Source organism: Penicillium chermesinum, assembly GCF_028974085.1.
Source record: "Penicillium chermesinum strain IBT 19713 chromosome Unknown utg000008l:1.0-1752722.0:1.0-1753981.0, whole genome shotgun sequence".
In the NCBI taxonomy this organism is placed as follows: Eukaryota; Fungi; Ascomycota; class Eurotiomycetes; order Eurotiales; family Aspergillaceae; genus Penicillium; species Penicillium chermesinum.
The window spans coordinates 1,496,829-1,519,392 of record NW_026695318.1 but is presented as its reverse complement, the minus strand read 5'-3'; the positions used below and the strand labels follow the sequence as shown (position 1 = coordinate 1,519,392).

Genomic DNA, 22,564 nt, shown 5'->3' with positions numbered 1-22,564 from the left:
GGGCAAACCCACTTCGCGGTGGGGAACAGTCCCAGGTTCCTGGCCATCAGTGATGCTTGGCAAAGAACGGCTTCCTTAGCACGTCGACGGAAGCGCTAAGATCCGCGCTATTGAATTTGTAGTGACCTGACTAAAAATCTCGATATCACATTTTGAGTTGACGATAGATTGTTCCCAACACCATCGGGTTCTGCTCGAGGCTGTCCAAGACCCCTTCACGATCAGTCAACGTGCTTAGGCCCTCCATCGTGTGGCCCCAGCTTTCGACGGTGCCATACAAGCTCAGGATATGATTAGTATCCAAAATGACGCAATAGGACAAAGGATACGGAGTACAGGGCTGGCAATCCTGTAGGATCACGACCAGTGCGACGACGACAGACGGCTCATTTTACTCTGCATCTGGTCGGTCGGCTACTCGCTCGTTCGCTCGAGCGATAGCTCCTTGAGGTGGCCGATCACAAAGGGCTGATCCCTGATGGATGAGGTCGGCGAATTGTAAAGACCCGAAAGCGCGATAATGCTTGAAGTAACGCCCTATTTTGGAAGGCCAGCGGCATCCAAGAATCGACTATTGGATTGAACCCAGCCTTCTGCTTGATCCGATGTAGCCTTCTCTAGGTGGAGGTGCAGCCTATGAACAAGGTGGACTCTAAGCCCTTAAACTTACAGAACGAATGCAAATTCAAGGGAATTCTTTGTACGGTGTTTCAGCAAGTCATGCGTCATGGGCGTACGGTCCCACTTTGCACAGTAGCCAGGGGATGGTGGCTGAAGAATCGACTGGGTCTGAGAAGGCCCAGCTCATTGGAATGTGGCCGCCTGGCAGCGCCTTTCACGGAAATTGGAAGAGCATGCTCCTTCGCCTATGAGATTCCTTGAAACCAGGCCAGGGGGTTTGGTGTTTCGGTATAGTTCACGAAATCAAAGTACTGTACGTAGCGTCCCCGCATATGGATATGGCTTGGCCAAGCCCTGTCTTGCCATTTTTGAGACCTTCCTGAGTCAGCCATCCCTAAGCAACGCACTATCGATTACTTACTTCCTTCCGGCCCGCCTCGTTTTCGTGGAGTCTTCACGAAGGCTGCATTCTGGCTGCATCCTAAAACACAAGGAACACAAGGCTCGTGGCCCGAGTCGTGCAAGGCGAAGATCTCACGCGGGGGCTTCTGACTCATCTTGAAAAGTCTTCCAACTCGTCCATCTGGGATTCATTTATGATTCAGTGGACATACGGTGACCTTCCATCGCAACGACGGCAAAGCTTGAAGGCGCTGAAGGCGCCGACTTGAAACGGTGATCGCTGGACAGACTTTACGCTAGTCCCGATTAGGTCGCAAGTATAGCCAGAAAATCCGTCTCTTTAGGAAGTTATCCGTGCCAATCACATGCTATCTTCACCAACCATTGTTCAGCTACTCACCGTAGATAGAGAGGGACTGGAACTATGGATAATGTCCAAGGCAATAAGAATGCTGAGAGATGCCCGGGCTTCCAATTGCAGATAACTCATTCCTTAAAACACGCCTGGTCTTTCATTTCAACTGTGAGGGTACTCTTCTTTTCTTTCTTTCATTCAGGATTAGAATCTGACCCTCATCTTTTAGCAATAAGATTTTCCTACTATGACCATTGTCACTCGAATGGCAGACAAAGTCTACAAGTCTTGTTCTGCTTGGCGAGCGACGTTGCGGAAGAACTAACGAGCCTCTGCCATCGGAGCCGTTGGCGAGGTAAAGATCTCGTGAAGGGCAACGTTCGATTTGAATGGTAGGCCGACACCACGTTCTAGTAACGAGCTAGACGGCGGGGATTTTTGAATTTCTTGCCGGAGTTGTCAGCGCTGACCTGGGGGTGCCGGGAAATACGGGGCACTGTTCGTCGAGGTTCTCCGGTGATGCTTCGCCTGCCTCAATGGCCTCTCGCTGACTTGTGCGGGAACGGCATTGGTGGTTGGATGGCAAGGTACAGTCGATTCATTGCTACGGCAATGTCGCAGAGGAGTTCTTAAGGGGGCAGCGTAACGTCTGGTTGTTCTTCCATCATGTTTGTTTGAGTTGACATGCTAATGGTGGCATGAGGGGCACCTCAAGTTCTATAGGACTCAGGGCATCCCAGCGTATGTTGTCGGTCACCAACCTAACAGAAAGGAACGCGCGATCTATTCCCGATACGAGTCACGTCCATGTCACCCTTTCCAGTCCGAATCTCTCGTTCAGACACGGTGGGAAGCCAAAGGGAAGTAAATATTCAGGTGCTGCTGGGGAAGGTTTCCCGCCACGGGGGTTCCCGCGGATGCCAACGCGGATCTCATCTCTCGCACGTACGACAGCCTCACATCCAGTAAGGCCCATGGATTCAGGGAGGAGCCCGGAGGCCGCGAAACATACAACTCTACTCATCAATAATACTAAATATACAAAGGGCTATCTTTGAAGGCATGCATGAATCTCCCCGCTTATTTTGCTATTGGTAAGCCGGTGAACCTGGTCCATGGGTCCAGTAATAAGTATAAACAGCGCGCCCTGCCCCCCGATTCGAAAATCCCTCGTTATCGTGTATACTCCGAGCCCTATACCTACGCCTATACCTACATTGTCTATACCGACGTCGGTATGGCCGTTAATTATAGTCCACTTCGTGCTGAGATATCTGTGAAGTATTATACCCATAAGACCTCTGAGCAAGTCGCGACAGGGCTTTAGATATCTAGGGCCAACATTGATCAGATTTACGCGAGAACATCACGGATTTCAGCGCTGCAATTGTTATGTACTCTATACGTGCGCTCGGATATTCACACGTGACATGTGATATAATGCTCTTTTAGTGTAGCGGAATGGAAGATCAAACCAGAGGTACTCCTGTAAAAGCGCGCACGACTTGTGAAAATCCCCGTTCTTATGGAGCAGCAAATCTTTGCAGCGGCAGGTGACCAGAGGGGTTTCTGTCTTCCGCGTTCGGAAGGGAAAGATCGGAGGTCGAGGCCATCGCGACCGCTGGTCCTCGGCTGACTTTGAGTAGTCCCTTGACAGGAGTCCAACGGTCTCTGGACGAATACTCTGATAATCCGATCAGGACATCCTATTTTTTTTGGAGAGGCCATCAACAATCTTGGGCCCAGGAGGCCCCCAAATATGTCATAACCCAATCATTGTACTCCACTGCAGCCAGTATAGGAGTCGAATTCCAAGGAGAAAACCGGAGGGCCAAGTCACGCGGGGCAGCATGACGAAAACGCCGGGTAACTGGGAGGGAACCACTTTTCTTAGGCCCACTTGAAGTCACTACTTAGACCGGTTTATTCCCCCTCTTGACGTTGACCCCCACTACTTTGTCCTTGAGTCCTGGTTACGGTGTTGAGATCATACTGGGTGCTTCTTCTGGTTCATATTGCCCGATTGTCGCTGTTTGGTTCAAAATTCTTTAATTGCCCTTTAAACCCCCTCGAACCCCTCGAACCCCTCTCGAGCTCTTCCTACTTCCCCGCTCCCCCAAGCTTCTCCCCCACCACCTTCTAAATCACAATGGCTTCCGGAGCACCACCCGTCGGCCAAGAGAACATCAACACCGACATTGTTACTCTGACTCGCTTCTTTACTGAGGAACAGACCAAGTACCCCGAAGCCTCTGGGGATTTCACTCTCCTCTGCCATGCTCTCCAATTCTCCTTCAAGTCCATCGCCTACTACATCCGACGCGCCTCCTCATCAACCTGACCGGTCTTGCCGGCTCTTCCAACACAACCGGCGACGACCAGAAGAAGCTCGACGTGATCGGCAATGATATCTTCGTCTCCGCCATGCGCGGCTCCGGCAAGTGCCGCATCCTCGTGTCCGAGGAGGAGGAAGAGGTGATCAAGTTCGACGAGCACCCGAACGCCCGCTACGCCGTGGTCTGCGACCCCATCGACGGCTCCTCCAACCTGGACGCCGGAGTCTCCGTCGGCACCATCTTCGGCATCTTCCAGCTCCCCGACGAGATCCTGGGCGCCGGCAAGACCGTCGGCCCCGAGGCCCTCCTGTTGCCCGGCACCCAGATGGTCGCCGCGGGCTTCACCATGTACGGCGCCTCTGCGCAGCTGGTCATTACCATGCGCGGCGGCGGCGTGCAAGGCTTCACCCTCGAGAACTCGCTGGGCGAGTTCATCCTGACCCACCCCAACATGCAGCTCCCTCCCAAGCGCTCCATCTACTCCGTCAACGAGGGTAACAGCTCGTACTGGGACAAGTGGTGCACGGAGTACTTCCACTCCCTCAAGTTCCCTGCCGAGGGAAAGCCTTACAGTGCCCGGTACATCGGATCCATGGTTGCAGATGCCTACCGAACCCTGCTCTACGGTGGTATCTTCGCCTATCCCGCTGATAGCAAGACGCCCAAGGGCAAGCTGCGGATTCTGTACGAGTGTGCGCCCATGGCCATGCTGTTCGAGAATGCGGGCGGTATGGCGGTCAACTCCCGCATGGAGCGATTGCTGTCTGTCGTACCAGAGAGCATTCACGACCGTAGCGGTGTGTTCCTTGGATCGAAGGATGAGGTACAGAAGGTCATCGATACCTACAACAAGTACCACTAGAGTGCGGATGATAGCGTTGCGGAGTTGAATTGGTATGCTTGGCCATTGATTTCTCCAGAGTCTCGTGTACCTTTAACGCCTGCTTTTCCTTTTTCTTTTTCTTTTTGTGACGTGACTTGGTCCTTATATATTACGACTCTATGCCCTTCCCCTTGAGTGTTGAGCTTACCGGGCGACTCCCGGTTGATCAAACGGTATCTTGAAACCCGTAGAAGAGAATGAGAATAAGACAAAAAAGAATTATTAAAATATATGACGGTCGCTCTTATAAAGATGTAGTATTTGGTATTGTGTACCAGCGCAAAGTGGGATGTTCATAAATGCAATATATTCTAAACTCTTCATACAGTATACAGGGCAAGGAAACCTGAATGATTGAACAGACCCCGCAGGGATGCTAGAGCGAAGAGAAAGAAAAGACAAAAGAAGCATGACTACAGACCGGTCTACCTTCAGTCGACTGGGTCCTCTTCCAGCAAGGTCTTGAAGCTGAATGCCTGGAATGGAATACCCTCGCCGATGAAATGCTTGCTCATTGCCTCGACCCAGTGGAGACGAAGAGAGTGCAACACTAGTGGAAAAATTAGCTTTTCTGGACCTCCTTGGAAGGAGTTGATAAGACTTACTGGCTGAGACACCCTCCATGCAGCAAAGGACTGCAACACTCAGAACGAACCACAGGTAGAAGCAAATGATAGTCATGATCACGCGCACGGTCGGGTTCTCCTGGTCCAGAGCGGTACCGAGAGTCATGGTCCACAAGACAATAGACAGCTGCTGGTGAGCCAGCGAAAGAGCCCAAAGACGGAGGTAAGAGGCAGTGTGCGAAATACAGTTAAGACAGAACTCAATGGTGTGGATGACTTGGTGGATCATCTCGTCAGAGAAATCGAACTCTTCATGCACTTCGCTTTCTTGGATATCCTGTGCAATCATAGCAACTCCTTCCCCGTCGCTGGCAAGACTGTCTCGGTTCCCACCGAAACCGCCGTCCAAGTCGCCGTCGTCCTCCAAAGCACTGACTCGGGATTGCTCGCCGAGGCCGCGGTAGCCTAGGGCACGAGCCTTGTTGTGCTCCCAGCGAAGGTAGAAGGGCTTCAAGAACAGCATGATAGGGACTTGGATGACAGCAATGAACAGTAGAAGCATTTGTACGGGACCTTGTCCCTTGTAGAGCGGATCGCCTTCGATAGTACCGGGACTCAAGAACATGAAGATAAGCATGTTCAGCAGACTGGGAGGCGCGCTATCGGTTTCTGACCAGTTAATAGACCATTTGTAGAGAATAGTGATCACGAGATAGCCGAAAATTGACTGGAAGAAGAGCATTCCAGGGATGAAATTACCCCAGATGTCGATCTTGGATTTGAAGTGGCGGGCGTTGATGTATTGGAAGCACAGAGCGAAGGTCATGTGAGCCCATCCAAGCAGGACACTCATCTTCATCTTCATACTGTTGGTAAACAGTAAGGAGTTTTCAGCCTCATGCCAGTTCCAATCCAAACCAATAGGGAAACGGTATCCGCCCTTGAGCGATGCCTCAACAGACTGTCCGGCTTTAATGTCCTCGGGCCACTGCCACGCACTGGGGAAGAACGTAAAGGACTTGGAGAAGATATCGTTGTAGATAAATCCGGTGTACATAGCAAAGAGTCCCATCAGCAACATGATGTAGCGACCATAGAAAGCCATGTACGTCAATTCATCAAGCTTGGTCTTCAGAAGCTTCTTCTCCCAGAAGATCATGGCACAAGCCGTCAAGGCCATAAGGGCACCGTGTCCAAAATCACCAAACATAACAGCAAATAGGAATGGGAACGTGACAACGGTATAAATACCGGGGTTCACCTCCGAGTACTTAGGAATACCGTAAGCATTGACGATAGTCTGGAATGCTTCCGTGAATTTGTTGGTGCGAACATAGGTGGGCGGCGTCTTGTTGGTGCGAATCTGATTGACAATGGTAGGAACAGACAAACCAGCGCGGTCATTCACATCTTGCAAGGTGGACTTGATCAGACCAAGGGAGTTTGTCGGGCACCAAGCCTCAGCAATCAAGGTCTTTCGCGCCTGATCGTATGAGAATCTATTCAAAGTATCGTAGACAGCCTTCTCCTTTTTAACAATGATCATCCAAGCTGCCAAGGATCGTGCAATCTGGGAGAGCTCCGCATCAAGAGTATTCTTGGTGTTTTGTAAAACGTTGGTCACATCTGCTAGACGAGTGTTGACTTCGTGAATCTGGTCCCGTCTGAGCTCACTGTTCTCATCGACTCCGTATAGCGAGGCTCCCAGTGACTCGGACAGCTTGCGAATCTTGGCAAGGATGCTCTTGCCATGTGCAAAGATCACGAACACGTTCTTGTGGATTTCCTCATTGGTTGTTGGTTCAATGATGGGGTCAGGAATTTCGGATTGGTTCATGTATAGGTTGCCGCGCAAAGTTCGCCAGAGGATGCGCTCAAAAGCACCAATTCGGTCACGGGGGATGACACCGGCGACGAACCCGATATTCATATCAGAAAAGCTCTGCTGGCCCTGCGTATCGCCGTTCGCATGAGGAGCGTGTTGTTCAACGTCGCGGAGAAGGGGGGCTTCGTCATTGTCGAAAGATTGACGGATGTCTTCAGTCTGAGTATGGGCCTAAAAAGAATGAGAATCTGCACAAAGCAATGGAAATTAATCTGCCAAGACTTACCCGATCGAAGAAACCTCCGGTTTCCCTTAGGACCCAACGCCACTCAGAAAGTTCGACCTCGCGTCTCTTGAGAGTCTCGTAGCTGTCATTCAGCGATGCGATCCGCTGCTCAAGGCTCTCGCTGCGTTCAGCTAGTTCATCGATTTCCGAAGCGAGAGGAGCTGCCAGGGTATCCGAGAAATCGGAGGAGGGCCGCATGGTAATGGCGGCCTTTTCCATCTGGGAATGGAAGTAGCCTAGTGTGAAGCCCGAAAGTCAGCAAGGCAACAAAGATCAATAGGGATACCGGACTAGCATACGAAGCTGTCTCTCGACATTATCCAGGCGCCGGATCTCCTTGGTAAAGGTACGTTGGAAGGCGTTGGTATCTGGGTTAAGCTGGAAACCATCTGTTAGTGGAATGCACGATACTCCAGTTGCAAGGCGAGACAGGGAGTAACTTACATCTCTGAATTGGACCTGCCCGATCTCACCCAAAGCGCTCACGACCTCTCTTCCGATCTCATTGGCAATGTAGAGCTGCGTCAGACTCATGTCCGACGAGCGGAAGAAGGTATCGGGCGGGGCCATGGTGAGTAGCGAGGTACCTCAAGGCCAAGCCTTTCCACCGTAAAGATGACAGTGAAGAAGAGCCCTTTCCGGGGAGGGTTCTGGGGAGATAAAAGAGGGACACAGAATAGGGTGAGTGTAAGCGCAATGTAAAGTCTCGAAGAGTGTAGCTCCTGCCTCCCGAGTCCACCTGTCCACCTGCATCACGTGATGATGTCCGTCATGTATATTAGCGTTTCCGGTTTACACTTCTGGCCTTGGAGTCATGAATATACTACGGGCGTATTAGACTCTGATTAGTAGTATAAGAATTATGGACTGACTGGTAGCTTGGTATGTACTGAGTAGACACCTTTCCGGTCCGACGTACTGCACGTTTTGCTTTCTCAGCCTCACATATTTGCCCAGGTGCTCTGTAGGAGGCTCTGGAGGAAAACACCATAATGCCTCGAGCTTCGCAGAATAGTCGTAGTTCCTAGTGTGACATGGCTTTCAATTATGGAAACCATAAGGCTGTTGTAAATAAGTGATGCTTGATTAGTGGTCTTCATCGAGCCTCACCAAGGGCGACAAGTCTATCGTCTGCTGCCTAAGAACGTCATGAAGTCTGGCATGGCGCATGCATCTTTGCTCTTGTATCTTTGCTCTTGTGGCTCATATCCTTGAGTGTTTCAAATTCGATATAAGCGGACTACTCTGCAAGACAGGCATATATGAGACTCTCCAAGAAGTAGAGGACTCCAAGCAAAGAAAATCATAGAGGCCTTTGCTCAGCATGGTGACTCTAAATGATTGAATAGGCCTCTGATCTTGCTACTGTCGCTTTATTATCTTTGAATGCATGCCTTACTTCAGAAACCCCCCGAGAAACGTGTCCCGGCCGATATCCCACGTATCAATCATCTCTTGCGACAAGAGACAACAGGATATACAACTATACCGGGAAGGGACCGCAGTTCATATTCAGATCCAGTGTTCTCGACACACTGTTGTGGTGAGAGGCTCAGATTGACATTGTCCCCGTATTAGGTTTTTCCCCTTGAGACCTTCAATGCAGAGCTCCAAGTGTTATTCCTAGTCCCCTAATTTCCCTATGGTTTGTCTTGTACAAAAAGTGCGACAGTATCACCCTCCAGTTGCACTTCTTGGTAGAGCTCAAACCTATTCTTCAACAGCACCTTCATACTGCCTACATTTGCCTTGTTACACGCTGCAAAAAGACGCTCGGGTGGGGTCGCCAAAACGATAGACTCCAGCTCCTTTCTATCGAGTCTCCACCAAGCATCTATGACCCCCGCCACCGCTTCACTGACATATCCTTTGTTCCAGTAGTTGGGGTGCATCCCGAAGCCAATAGATGGTGCCGGCACGAGGGCGTTGACGCTTGCCATACCAATGACTTTCTGCGACGGATCATCTCGTTGGATTATAGCGAATGCGAATTGTCGTCCGACCGCTCCTGAGGCATCGGGCGTTCGGAAGATCATTTTGGTGATCGAGTTCTCTGTTTCCTTTACTTCCTTGTGGGGTACTTTAGGCCAACTGCCAATGTTCTAGTCCATATCCCTCGCTATAGCCGTCAGGTTCAGCTCGAGTCTTACAGGTAGTTCGCTACATCTTGTCTGGAACGGTATTCAAAAATGTCTGACGCATCTGACAACTGCACAGGACGTAGGTAAAGGCGCTTCGTATACATAGCAGAAACAGTTGCTGGAATGATGACTCTAGTGGTCTGCTCGGGGTACAGACTCCCGGGGGCTGGCGTGAGGTTCATGGCGGCAGAAGACATGGAGGTTTGGGGTTCTTTAAGTTGACAGGGAATCAACAAGTCCACCTTGAAGGCCCTAAAACATGATCTCGACCACTGAAGACGAAAGGTCAGGTAGCACGATCAGCACAATCAGCTCCAATAGATCTGTAGCTTCAAATCGCCTAGGGCTCCGTTGACTCATCCTTCCGGGCGTAAGATGGTCTCCACTAAATACCAGATGCAACATCAGCCCATGAACCTCGTTAAAAGCTTTGGCAGGGACATTCGCATGAGAGAGAGGAGATAAGATTTGATATAAAGATCTCCACAAAGAATAATAATGTACAAATGTCATGCGTGGAGAAGATCGGACCTCGCGGCATCAACCCTCCAAGACTCAGTGACTCCCGACTAGCTATCAGACTTGCTCATCAAGCACCTCCTTCTCTCTTTGCGTACTCTTCTTCCATTCGTTCTTCGTAAAGTCGATCCGCCTCCTCTCGACTCAGAGGTTCGCTCTGCGCGGCGGATGACCCAGGTGCGCTGATTGCACCGCCGGATCCGGTTCCGATGTTACGCTCCCCATTGCTATTAGCGATCGAACCGAGGGAGACACTCCCATTTGATTGTGTTCGGTCGGTGCCGTGGCTGGCTTCCTGGTCGTAGTGATCGACGGTCGGAACGGGCATGGTAGTGGTAGATTGTGATGAGATTGGAGCTCAGTCTCGAGCGTTTCAAAGGACGAATGGTGTCGCTCGAGTTATTTTGGAAGGAGGTAATGTAGCTGATAGGAAGTAAGCTTTGCGACGTGGCTGTTGCGGACCTGACAACCTGGGCTGCGGTGGCGGGGTGTGGCGAGAGCTTCTCTTCGGTGGCGACGTCATAAGCTTCCCCCAGCCCAACGATCTGAGTAGCGATCAATAGAGGCCAAACATATCAAGACAGTAGTTACACGATGTATGGAATCTATTTTTAGCTATGTGTTACCCTACCAAAGTATGTTGAAACGCTAGATTTGCTCATAAAGCGAATTTCAGACACCGTAGGATGATCATATCCATCGCTTTTTGGAGCAGAAAACCGCCGCACTAAAGCCATGTCCATGTGAATATAGAAACTTGGGCTTGAAACGGGGGAGGAGCTAGAGTTGCACACAAACACTGGTATCCACTACTGAGATCATAGGAAATGAAACGAGAACCTATATACTACTCCGCACTGAGAGCGAGACATGCGTCAACCGCAAGACCAACCCTGTCGATAGACAAATCAGTACAAAAGAGGTACACGGGGGATGGAGAAGAACTCACCTGCCCTCTTTCATCTTAACTACATCGTCGATGACGTCGCGATCGAGATTCGGGAACATGTTCGACAGCGTCTCAACTACATTATTATGCTCAGCACGCTGGATGCGGCGTGCCTCTGCATCCTCTGCGCTCGCCTGGCGAGCAGCTGCATCCTGCGCACTTAAGGCTCGCGTGAGACTTTGCTTGGCGCTTCCATTGTGACCAGAGGGGAGCGCTCATCCCCGGACTGTCGACCCTCACTGCTGGACCGTGGAGGTTGGTAAACATTCGGATTGAGACGAGTCTGCGCAGGCTGCGGGGTCGTTGCGGGTTGTAGGGGGCGGTCTTGTGGTGGAGGGGCATCAGAATCTTCAGAGAACATGCGGCCAATTGTGGAAAGGGGCTTTTGAATGGTGCGCAACAACCCGGCTACCGGTGCAGATGAGTCGTCATCACTGGACTGAGAAGCCTCTCGGCGGCTTGGCCCTGACTGAGGCTGGGGTGGGCGACTAGTGGGAGTGGGATGAGCTCGAGGCTTTTCAGCGATCGGCTCGGTCTCGCGGTTTTCCTCTGCAATAGCGGAAACAGCTGCTTCAACATTGCGTTCGAATTCTTCATCGCTGACAGTGAGGCTGGTACGATCCAGACTCTCAATGAATTGAATAGCTCCAGACTGAAGGTTTACTTATGGTTAGTATGGGGCTTCTCGTCCGACATGAGGAAATGGGGAAAGTTACCAGCGAGGACAGATAGTAGCCCGCTTCACCGCTGAGCTTGTCTTGGTTGCGGAAGCGCAAGATGTATTGGATATTGGATGGAAGGTGATCAGGGTTGGCGTGAAGGACGACATAAATCAAGAGGGGAATGAAAGCGTCGGCAGAGGTATCTGCTTTCTTAGTATTCTTCAAGAGGCCAAAGATTACTTTGCAGCAATTCAGAATGCAGATGACCTTGTCACGCGGCGCACGGTAGCCATTGATCTTGAGTAGCTCTAGGCGAATAGTCAGTTCCTAGTTTCTTCACACACATCACGGAGAGAATAAGTCGAAGGGGTAATTACCCTGCTGTGCCAAGTTAAGGAATCGCCGTCCGCCACCGCTAACCGGAGGAATATCCAGGTGCTCTTCCTTCACCCAGCTGTAGATGCGAATTTTTTGTGCCAGAATTTCATCTCTTTCAATGTCTTCTTGGTGTTGACCTCTTCGCCAGGGCCCATGCATTCTCTCTATCTCCTTTCGGCGACTGCGACTAGCACTCCGCGGAATAGTCGGGGGAGCCGGAATCGCGGGGAGAAGGTTTGGGAGTATAGACGGTTCATGACCAACTTCTCCATCCCTTCCTTAGCATTATCAAACTCACTATCGGAGACATCGCGCCACACCTCGCAGAGGGCCATCTTATTCGTAATGAACGCCAGGAAATCGCTAATGATTTTCACCTGCTCATGGACCATCCACTGCTTTTTCCCAAACTCCATCAGGAAAGATCGTAGAAACTTGGCCACTGGATCAGCGGTTCGGTGACGCAGTTGCTCTAAGAATCGGTGAAAGTCGAAAGGTTGATCGGGCTCGGGCTCGGGCGGCGGAGGAAGTGTGGACGCAGATGATTGCCGTCTCAACATAGGTTCCTCTGGTCCAGTAGTTTTATAAGGGGGTTGCACCATAGACGAGGCTGGCTTGTTGCTGTGCTGACCCGTACTGGGAGATCCAGTCACTGGGGATTGGGCGTTCTCCAGGCTGGACCTTCGTGGGGGGAAATAGCCTTGACTGGAGCGAAATTGCTCAGCCAGTCCGAGACGAGGCGACATGATCTCTTGTTGATCGGTCGTCCGCGAGGGGTCTTGAAATTGTCCCATAATGCTCTGAATCTCCGGCTGGGAGTCATTCTCATTCTCTTTACATCCATCATTATCCGATTCTTGTCTTTTCTCGGCGTCACTGTCGTCTGGCACATGTGGGAGTTCCTTGTTGGCCCCAGGCACGATACCGGCTTGCGACGAGGGATGTGCGGTGGATGAAGTGGCTTGAAGCGAAATCTCATTTTTATCAGGGGGTGGAGGCGGGGGTGTCTCTATTTCCCGGGATGTTTGTGCGTCTTTCTCTGGCTCTGGCGCGTGCTTCTCCGATATTGATAGTCCATCGAGCTGCCCAGCAAGCGAATCGGGCCGGGGTTCGGAAGAATGCGCGGACGGCGCTGACTCTGAAAAGGTCACTGGAGCTCCCTGCGACTCATCCGAAGTGAATGGATCGGTTTTTTCGTTACTGTTCATGTTGGCTCGAGACGGACTGTCGCTTGCGGGATCATTCAGTGATTCCGGAAGGTCTGTTCTTGATGTGGGGTTCTCGAGGTTCTCCTGGGCAAGGCGGTCGTCCCCTTTCCCAGGGCCCGGAGAGGACTTGGGCTCATTAGTCGACATGAGCGGACTCCAGCATGCGCGCCTCGACAGGTCCAGGAGGTGAATCGAGGCGCAAGTGTTGAGCCTCGCAAATGGCGGATCATCATTCAACCGAGGCGGCTGCGGACACTGTAGTCACGGGCGTCGTAGATGCTGGGATTTCTTTGGAGCTACTTGAGTCAATCGTTAAACACATCCAGAAACGTTAGGAATTAAGTGTCTACTGAAATCAGTCATCTCACCTATCAAGCAACCAAAGCTACCATAAAAAGTATATCTACAACGCTACAAAATACAGCTACAACATCACAAATATCATTGATTTCATGACGATCACTTGCGGCCCCGAGCCCGGCTCCAGGGGTCCTGGTTGCTGACTAAGTTATCGCCTCAGGACTCCAATCAAGTCAATATCGCGATCTTTTACAACCTTGCTCCAGTCTTCTGTCGTGATCCGATTTTCCCGCCATGTGCGGGATCTTCTTTTCCCTGGCAAATGGCTCAAAAACACCTTCAGAAGACACAAGACAGCTGCTTGAGCAGAGGGGCCCTGACAGTTGTAAAACCCACATCGTGCACAAGGAGATCCTCACGCCCGAGGAACTGTCACCGTCACTAACATGCGATCTCACGTTTATTTCAACAGTCCTCGCACTACGAGGTGAACATGTTTACGCTCAACCAATTGTAGACCCTGCAACCCAGTCCGTACTCTGCTGGAACGGAGAGGCCTGGAAGATTGAAGGCCAGCGCGTCTCTGGGAACGACACAGAACTTATCTTAAACTTGTTGTTGGAAGCTGTCAGGAGCGACAGTGACCGGAGACTTTCCGCAAGCAGGATTGGTGCAGCTGTTGCGAAAATCACCGGCCCCTTTGCATTTATCTTCTACGATGCTGTACATTCTCGACTTTTCTTCGGCCGTGACTGTTTGGGACGGAGGTCACTCCTTTGGGGGTGGGATGAGAACGATACCCTGAAAATCTGCAGTATTTGCGATGGGTCATCATCAAGTCACTTCAAGGAAGTGGGCTTCGATGGAGTCTACACAATTGATCTTGAGGCGCCTCGAGGGTCATTCAACACACTGCAAGACCAGTATCAGATTGAGACACTGGCATGGAATACAAAGTCTACATCATCTTTAATCGGCCAGATGGTATGTTTCATCCCGACCCAGTCATGAATTGTACTAAAAAGGCTCTAGGAGAACCCAATCCCTGCAATGAACCTGTCTGTACCGTCAGGACAGCCACCGCCACTGAAGCTCAACACCCCGTTCATTCAGGAATTAGAGTCTAGGCTACATCGTTCACTCAAATTGCGCATTGGTGATGTTCCAGCACCTCCAGGCTTTGTTCCAGGGGAGAGTGCTAAGGTTGCTGTATTATTTTCTGGTGGTTTGGACTGTACGCTCCTTGCACGACTCTGTCATGACATTCTCCCTCTCGACGACCCCATCGACCTTCTCAACGTGGCTTTTGAAAACCCGCGTGTGGCAGCTGCAGCAGCACAGCAACAGTCTTCCTCCTCTTCCTCTCAAGATCCCACCGCCGTCTACGAGGCCTGTCCCGATCGGATCACCGGTCGTTCGGCGTATAGTGAGTTGGTCACAATCTGCCCAGGGCGCAACTGGCGCTTCATTGCGATCAACATCCCTTACACAGAAACTCTCGCCCACCGAGATCTCGTGAGGCGTCTCATGAGGCCCCATAATACCGAAATGGATCTTTCTATCGCCTGTGCGTTATTTTTCGCATCCCGTGGTCGAGGTTCAATCTCACCACCTACCTGCACAGCTACGCCTGACCCTTCCACCTATTCTTCCACTGCCAGCTCGGAACTCTACACTACCCCTGCACGGGTTCTTCTCTCCGGTCTCGGTGCGGATGAACTCTTCGCGGGTTACGGCCGTCATAGCGTCGCCTTCAACCGCAGTGGATTCGATGGTCTCGTCTCTGAAATCCATCTAGACGTCAGTCGACTAGGTCAGCGCAACCTCGGACGCGACGACCGAGTTCTCTCACACTGGGGTCGAGAGACTCGATTCCCTTACCTGGACGAGGAACTCGTTGCTTGGGTACTCCGAGCTCCGGTCTGGCTTAAATGTGGCTTTGGGCTTGCTACCCCAGAAGATCCCGAAGAAGCTGCAGCGACAGCTGGTATCGACGCCGAAAAGATGGCACTTCGGCTCGTAGCTCTTCGCTTGGGTTAAGGAGTGTCGCGCGTGAAAGGAAGCGAGCTATTCAGTTTGGAGCGCGCACAGCAAAGATGGAGAAAGGCCGTACGAAAGGCACCGATACCCTAGGATAAGTGTCTGCTCCTAGAAAATGCATAACCCTGACAGTCACAATTCACCTGACTGGTCTTTTTTTCCCTCTCAGCCCTTTCCTTTCTGTTCTCCCCTTCCCCCGCCTCCTTTCCTTCTCCTCATTCATCCTATGTTCCTTATTGCACGGACACCATTACCACTACCCCAATCAAATGATCAAATCCCCGCGATGACGACACAGCATGGAAACAGATACTTCTGAGACCAAGCTTCGCCTCTTGTTATTCCTCTCCATCAACGCTCATCACCCTCCCTACGAGGGCGAGCCGTAGATGGATTGTGAATTAGGAGGAGAGCCAATCGTTGAACGAACAGTAAGGCAAATCTGAGCCGGGCCACTTTTGTGGAATTTTGATCTTGCTGTCTCTCCTTGGAGTATACAGCGTGCATGGGTTGTCCAGCCATGTGACTGGCGGGCATACCATATCCCTTCCCATGGCAGTTTACCTTTCCAACTTGCCTTTCTCTGCCTCATTAAATCATGCCCATACACGAACTACCGTGGGTATCTGGCAACCAGCCCAGCTTTTACCCCATTTTTCGTAGAATTTACACTTTCTCTCCACGAGGTGACAATCTTGAGGTGTTGATATGGACAATGCGCGTTGCAAAGGCTGGGCAGTTAACCCATCTTCCCAAGTGTTTTTGCATTGTGCTGTCCAAGAAAAGCCTCATTATTTGAATACTATCTGTGATGGCAAGAGGTGATGTTGACCTTTGGACAGTGCCAAATTCGCGCATCTCAATTTCGGTACCATGGAGCACCTATACGGCGACGGCTCCCAGGAGTCTTTCCAGTGGGACAAGCGGCGGTTATTGATGTTGAAGGCCGAAGGGACGACGTCAGTACGCATAATCTTACAAGTTTGATGCTAAGCCAAGTACACAAATGGAAAAGGTGCGTAAGCAAATCAATGTCAAATTATTATTCAAAGTACAAAGAGCCACGAGTCAATCCCAACGGGAGACAATCAGAACCGGCTTAACGATAATATCAAGATCCAAAGACAATTAAGAGAAGAGAAAGTAGACTGACGTCTCAGTCATTCGAAACTTTTAGAGACGCAGAGAGGCAGAGCTCTGCGCCTCGGTGAGACGTCGGGAGAAGGCTTGACCCAAACCCGCGCCCACCACACCATGATCGGGTAAACAGCGCAAACAGAAACAAAACAAGACCAACTATCAAGAACAATTCATAGATCTACTGCAAGCTCCGTTGAACTTCGAGTTGAGCTTGGAGGTTGGCAATGAGCTCATCCCGTTGAGCCAACAGCTCCTCGAGCTCACGGATACGGCCCTCGGCGTTAGCTTGGCGTTCCAGCTTCTTAGCCCGCGACTTCCGAGCAGCTTCGGTATTACGAGCACGCTTGGCAGCGACAGGGTCAGTGGGATCGAACTCGATAGGGGAGAGATCCTTGCGCTGTCGTGAGACACCAGAGACGCTAGAGTGCTTGGTGTTTCCAGTCGCGGGAATGGGAGAAGCCTTGGAAGCGACGCGGCGGGGGGCTGTGGCGAGAGAGAGGGTTGGCTCGAGAGAAGCTTCCTTCTTGGGTTCAGGAAGAGCAGGGACATCGAAAGGAGTATCGACATCAAAGACGTTAGGGGCAGATCCATCGTGGAAGAGAGGCGCCCAGTCGTCCTGGCCCATGAAGTCCACGTCGGTGAACAACGGCGAAGGATTCTGGCTAAAGGTACCAGGGGAATCGAAAGGAGGAGTGCTCAGATCGGTGAATGTACCGGATGGAGGGACAGATGTCTCGAACATCAGGTCCTTGGGCGAAATGGTACCGGTAGGCGCCCCGGGGGAGTAGGCGCCGTCGGTCTCGTTGCCCAAGGGCAGCTGGCCAAAGGCCAAAGGCGAAGTCATGCTGCCGGTTGATGGAAGGCCGAAGAGTTCGGCGTCGTGATCTTGGGGGATGTTGTGAGCGGCGGACATGTTTGAGCTAGCGCGAGGGAAAGTACCTTGAAGGTTGGGAGTAGACATGTTACGGCGATAGGCCATGTATTGCTTGTACTGTTGTTTCTGTTTTTCGGTGAAGCTACCGGCGAAGAACGGCGGAACTGGAGGGCGTTGGGGCGAATGTGTGGAATGAGACCAGTAGGAAGGAGACCGGGCAAGCTTGGTTACTCTGGGGTCCTGAACAGGGGAACCAGGGAACTGCTGCTGGAGATGGCGTTGCAACTGCAGGCTGAAGGAATGTCGTCGAGGGTGATTCTGCGCCAGGAAAGGCTGGAGAGCAGACGGTCTAAGGGCAGTACCCGAGGGTGCTTGAGCACGCGAGTCTCTGGGACGAGGCTGAGGACGAGCTTGCGGAGCGGGATAGAGTACAAAGTCCTCTAGCGCACTGTTGTTGTTGCTGTTGCTGTTGTTGTTCAAACTGGGAGCCGAAGGCTGTGGGGGGGGCGTGGGAAGCCATGATTGCTGGAATTGATCCGTGGTGAACGACGTAACGTCGAACGGGAGAGTTGAAGAGGAAGGAGAACTCGAGCTACGCGAAGCGATGCTGAAGTTCAGAGGTCCTGACGGAGACTCTGAAGGAAGAGAGGAGAAGGGGGGTGTTCCGTGTTGGTTAATGGTGTCTACCTCAGTGGAGAGAGACGAGCTTTGAGGGAAAGAGTTTAGAAACCCATTTTGGATCGCTGGAGATTCAAAAAGTGGTCTAGAATGGGGCAATATGATGATGGTTTGGTTTAAAAAAGTGGATGTAGTTGTAGAGTGAACACGGGTGTGGAAGAAAAAGGAGGGAAAAAAACAGGCATCGACAGGGACTCAGGCACTTCTTATGGAAATCGACTGTGCGGGAATTGGGTGGAGCCGCTTCTTTGATCCCATTCGATGACAGATTGGACATCCGCCTATTCCTCCACCAATAATGTCGATGAGCCGCACGGGGCTGAGATATCACGGGGTGTGAGTCATAGCAGAATCCTGCCTGCTGATTGGTACACCACCCCCCGTCCACACGCTCGGTAGGCAGGCAATACCTGCCCTATACATCCTGCCAGGCTGCGCTGCTGGTATTCCAGCCAGGTATCCAACAGGTCTTCCGCCCCCCTCCGTCTCAACCTATGCGAATTGACCAATCGCGGCTTGCGCGGTGTCCTTGCGGCATGTCGACTCCGTTTTGTTCCAGGCATCCCTGCTATCCCCGAAACTCCTTCCAGGTTTTCCCTCCAGATTTCACCCACGTCTTTGCCCGAACACCAATCACAAATGAGGTGTCCGAGGCTTGACAGGTCCCGAGAGATCCAGATATCCTTCCTAGGCAGCGCTATTGAACCCTGGGAGGATTTCGAAAGCGCAAGGCCATGAGGCTCTGACAATCCCAGGCTGATGCGCAGCTGCAGGCCCCACTGATCTTTTCCCAATTCTGTCCCCGCGCTGGGCTGTGTCCCTGGTCTGTGTGTCTCTCAATTGCCCACTTGGTTATTAGCCTTGCCGAAGGGGCGTGAAAATTGAGTTTGGTACACCTACCTATTCCGGACATCTGATCGAGAATTATTAATCCTCTTGCAAACAACCCAGGTCCAGTTCTCTGCAGGCACGGGCCCAGGTGCGCCCGTTGTTGCTGACATCCATGGATCCATGGATGGTTCCAAGTGCGATTACGGCATGCGTATGATCCACTCCAGGGCTAACTACAAGGCACTCCCCCTCCGTACATGCTGGAAATCCGATGCAAGGTCTCCACGTTCGCGGGTCGTTTTAGCGCTGCTATTTGATTTCGAGCGCTCTGTAGATCTGAGCCTATCCCGACCTTGATTATTTGGGGCGTAAAAGTCTGTGTGCATTCCGCTTCCTCCACCTACCCCCCATCAAATATATATATCCATGTTAACATATCCTACGGCTGTTTTATGTATGATCGTAATACAATGGACAGCCGTTATATCCTATTCTCAGTCGTATATCGCAACGGTAACCGAGGAAATGGCATGTTCGTGGGGGGCCGTGGATTCATGGGGAGTTTCTGTCCATCCAGCACCCCTTCTTGTTACAGATAAAAGTCTCTCGAGTGGAAAATGTCGTGCCCTGGGGAATATTGTTATCTATAAAGGGAATTGGGAAAGAGGATATGCTTCCCGTTGTACGATCAGGTCTTCTTGGCTAAGATACTTCGATCTTAATATATTAGTCAAAATACAGGCAACTTGCTATGGCCGACTAATATTCTGCCTATAACTAACTAACTAGCGGCATACCTGTGACTAAGCTGATATGGAGCGGACAAACAATGACCAATGTCAACTTACCTTGCATAATTCGCTCATTCTCATACTTTTGAAGAGGGAAAACTTACGAGTTTGAGGAGACGTGAACTTATTCAAACCCATTTTGCTGTGCGGCACTCGACTGGAGACTTCACTCAAAGTTTCTTCCGCTATCTGCCCTGTTATCTAACCGATTATTTCCTTAAAGCGCCGGAACAAACGAGCAGCTGAAATCCAGCAAGGTGAGTGGTATACAAAGCTTGTCTCTCCGACGCTCTTACGCCGCAGGAATGCCGATGGTCGGATATACTGTGCAACCACCGGGACTGTGGCGCCGCGCCGCCCATCTCTCATTTTTTCTGAGCGGAAGTAGGGATCATTATGTCTGTTAAGTACCGTCGGGCTAAGTTGGATACTAACGTTTCTCTTCCCCAGTAAACGCATGGATAAGCATGAACGCCCCTACACGTGCAAAGATTGGGAGCAGGTCTTCACTTACAGCGGCTACCTTTCACGCCACCAGCGTGAGGTTCATAAGAATAATAAAATGGGGTCACCGATAACGTGTCCCCACGGAGGCCGTGACCGTAGCGTTGGGAACGGATCAACGCGGCGGGCGAGCATACAAGAACACCTACGCCGACGCCACGTGCCGGACACAAATGCTAAAGCTGGCCTTCGTGTTGAAGTGAGCCAATTGCGTCGGGAGGCTCTTGAGAAGGGACGTCGCATAGAGGAGCTGGAACGCCGCTATGGTGGCCGGAGGGTATAACAGTGATGTATCCACGCCGCATGGTGAAAATTGGTACGAAACCTGTTACTATTTGAGCCACCCAAGCTGACGAGGCAAAGACCGAATATTGCTCTTCCAGGGTCTTCTTTGTGGAATGTTACTCAAGTCCTCCTCCAAAGGGACTCTGAAATTGGAAGCACAGAGTATAGGGTGTCTCCGGAGTTCACCCGCGCACCAGAAATCCCTGACAGAGATTCTGGAGGGGCTTTCCACAATCATCAAACCAGAGCCAGCGGGCATTTGGAGGTAATCTTGGAGAGCCGAAAGCTTGGTAAGCATTCATTATGGACCCCCATTGCCCTTTAAGAAGCCTACGAGAGCAGGTCCTACTCCTGAAGACATTGTTGTTTCCTCCCGTATGCTAATTTCCATAGGCCTCGACCGATTAGTACATGTCCCGAATCTCAACACCTCCTCGAAATTAGTCAAAGAGATCATTAGTGTGAGCCCGAGTCTCAGGCCGTTGGTGAATTTTGATGAGACGGGTTAAGACAATGAGTCTAAGCACCTCAGCTTGTCAAGCGGTACAAGCCCCAACCGATCATCAAGACCAGATCCAGAATCTTCTTTGTACAAAGTATTGCCAAATAAACATGCTTCTCTTCACAATAGCATGCAGGTATCTTCGCCAGGCCGGCTGAAAGCGGAGAGCCAACTCAGGTCCCAGCAAGCCTTTGCGAATCAATGCTTCACAGGTCTTTGTCTCCTTTACAGAATCAATAAAGATGTATTCTGTATTCCCGATCATATCCTTTGTCTTGCGCTTGAAGTCGTACGCTAGCAAGGCCATTGTAGGATAGACATTGTGCCAACAAGCAGAAATAAGACCATCGAAAACTTTATTGCGGCTAAGTTCTGGAAACTCCATTTCCCAAAATCGGCGATCCCATTCTGCGGCGCTGAGGATAATGTCGTCATAGGGTTCATGGCCATATACCATAAAGTATAGAAGTGTCCCAACCGCAAACTGTTCAGTTCTGGCGGAACAGAGCCCGTATGTGCCTTTCAATGGTCCAGCAAGTATCGGTCTGGCTCGTGGAGGTAAGGTGCCTTCAAGTGGCTGTCCAATGGTGGTAGCACGACCAAAATCAGTCAGCTTCAAGTTGAAGTTTCTGTCAAGAAGACAGTTGCTCGCATGCAGATCATTGTGACAAAAGCCCACTTTCTCCACATACTCAAGAGCAGAGGTGATTTGTTGTATCCACCGAGCGATGAGAGCAGGATCCTCGAATTCCTTGACCCTGATAAGACGCCCATAAAACCCATTTATTCCTGTCTCTCGCTCCTGGCGTTCATAGAAGCGAGGGCGATTGCCTGATGCGTGCAATATGATAGGAAAAGGTAGTCCGGGAGCATGAGAAAACATTCAACAATATTCGGACATTGATCACGGCACGCATTAAGACGTTTGTAAAACGAGATCTCCTTGAGGAAAGGATGCTCCGCTGCCTTTTCTTCAGGGGTTCGGTCGCGACGAACAGTTTTCACCACAATAGTTGGAGTGACGCGGTAGATATAAGCGTCGAGTCCTCCGCCAATCCAGTTATGTTGCTCGAGAGCATCAGCGTTGTGAAAGCTCATGGCGAGTCAAAAGACATGTGATTGTAGTCGTAGCCGTGTAGAGTTTTGGCAACGATGTACAGAAGTATTAGGGCGGGGTGGCGACACGGGTGTGAGAACGGGGTAGGGGGGTAGGGGCAGCAGACGCGGAGAGAAGGGAAAAAGGGTAGTTAGGGGGGAGAATGGTAGGAGAGATTGATGGTCTTACTAACCACGCTCAGATTAACTATAAGAAATGTTAAGTATTCTAAGGTATTCCAGGAGAACTGATACGGAAACTTGGAATCAGCTGTAAATTGCTGAGGCCCACCTGTTGCGACATTATACCATTTTCCATCGGCTGTCTGGGCCCAAAGGCCTCTATCCTTGCAGTCATCGCAAGGAAAATGCGAGGTAGGACTGGCAACGTTA

General features: G+C 51.1%; 9 protein-coding genes across 9 annotated transcripts; 3 read left to right on the top strand and 6 right to left on the bottom strand.

The window, feature by feature from the left end:
* Window positions 1–3,228: 3,228 nt before the first annotated feature.
* On the top strand, window positions 3,229–4,576 carry fbp1 (fructose 1,6-bisphosphate 1-phosphatase; the record flags this gene model as incomplete). Its single annotated transcript, XM_058479671.1, has 2 exons — window positions 3,229–3,244; window positions 3,678–4,576. The coding sequence occupies 2 exons, from the start codon at window positions 3,229–3,231 to the stop codon at window positions 4,574–4,576; spliced, it is 915 nt and encodes a 304-aa protein (XP_058326239.1).
* Window positions 4,577–5,028: 452 nt separating this feature from the next.
* Window positions 5,029–7,844, bottom strand: N7468_010375 (H(+)-transporting V0 sector ATPase subunit a; the record flags this gene model as incomplete). The annotated part of the gene is made up of 5 exons (XM_058479670.1): window positions 5,029–5,147; window positions 5,203–7,219; window positions 7,275–7,510; window positions 7,574–7,652; window positions 7,719–7,844. The coding sequence occupies 5 exons, from the start codon at window positions 7,842–7,844 to the stop codon at window positions 5,029–5,031; spliced, it is 2,577 nt and encodes an 858-aa protein (XP_058326238.1).
* Window positions 7,845–8,914: 1,070 nt separating this feature from the next.
* Window positions 8,915–9,612, bottom strand: N7468_010374 (GNAT family N-acetyltransferase; the record flags this gene model as incomplete). The annotated part of the gene is made up of 2 exons (XM_058479669.1): window positions 8,915–9,365; window positions 9,425–9,612. The coding sequence occupies 2 exons, from the start codon at window positions 9,610–9,612 to the stop codon at window positions 8,915–8,917; spliced, it is 639 nt and encodes a 212-aa protein (XP_058326237.1).
* A 392-nt stretch (window positions 9,613–10,004) lies between these two features.
* On the bottom strand, window positions 10,005–10,262 carry N7468_010373 (uncharacterized protein; the record flags this gene model as incomplete). Its single annotated transcript, XM_058479668.1, has 1 exon — window positions 10,005–10,262. One exon carries the CDS (start codon window positions 10,260–10,262, stop codon window positions 10,005–10,007), a length of 258 nt encoding a protein of 85 aa, XP_058326236.1.
* A 519-nt stretch (window positions 10,263–10,781) lies between these two features.
* N7468_010372 (guanine nucleotide exchange factor VPS9) lies at window positions 10,782–13,278 on the bottom strand (the record flags this gene model as incomplete). Its single annotated transcript, XM_058479667.1, has 6 exons — window positions 10,782–10,827; window positions 10,884–11,042; window positions 11,111–11,535; window positions 11,600–11,853; window positions 11,923–12,189; window positions 12,222–13,278. 6 exons carry the CDS (start codon window positions 13,276–13,278, stop codon window positions 10,782–10,784), a joined length of 2,208 nt encoding a protein of 735 aa, XP_058326235.1.
* Window positions 13,279–13,725: 447 nt separating this feature from the next.
* N7468_010371 (asparagine synthetase domain-containing protein) lies at window positions 13,726–15,471 on the top strand (the record flags this gene model as incomplete). The annotated part of the gene is made up of 2 exons (XM_058479666.1): window positions 13,726–14,415; window positions 14,464–15,471. The coding sequence occupies 2 exons, from the start codon at window positions 13,726–13,728 to the stop codon at window positions 15,469–15,471; spliced, it is 1,698 nt and encodes a 565-aa protein (XP_058326234.1).
* Window positions 15,472–16,789: 1,318 nt separating this feature from the next.
* On the bottom strand, window positions 16,790–18,219 carry cpcA (amino acid starvation-responsive transcription factor GCN4; the record flags this gene model as incomplete). Its single annotated transcript, XM_058479665.1, has 2 exons — window positions 16,790–18,168; window positions 18,216–18,219. 2 exons carry the CDS (start codon window positions 18,217–18,219, stop codon window positions 16,790–16,792), a joined length of 1,383 nt encoding a protein of 460 aa, XP_058326233.1.
* Window positions 18,220–20,242: 2,023 nt separating this feature from the next.
* On the top strand, window positions 20,243–20,572 carry N7468_010369 (uncharacterized protein; the record flags this gene model as incomplete). Its single annotated transcript, XM_058479664.1, has 1 exon — window positions 20,243–20,572. The coding sequence occupies one exon, from the start codon at window positions 20,243–20,245 to the stop codon at window positions 20,570–20,572; it is 330 nt and encodes a 109-aa protein (XP_058326232.1).
* A 565-nt stretch (window positions 20,573–21,137) lies between these two features.
* N7468_010368 (uncharacterized protein) lies at window positions 21,138–22,174 on the bottom strand (the record flags this gene model as incomplete). Its single annotated transcript, XM_058479663.1, has 3 exons — window positions 21,138–21,705; window positions 21,769–21,907; window positions 21,958–22,174. The coding sequence occupies 3 exons, from the start codon at window positions 22,172–22,174 to the stop codon at window positions 21,138–21,140; spliced, it is 924 nt and encodes a 307-aa protein (XP_058326231.1).
* Window positions 22,175–22,564: the final 390 nt, after the last annotated feature.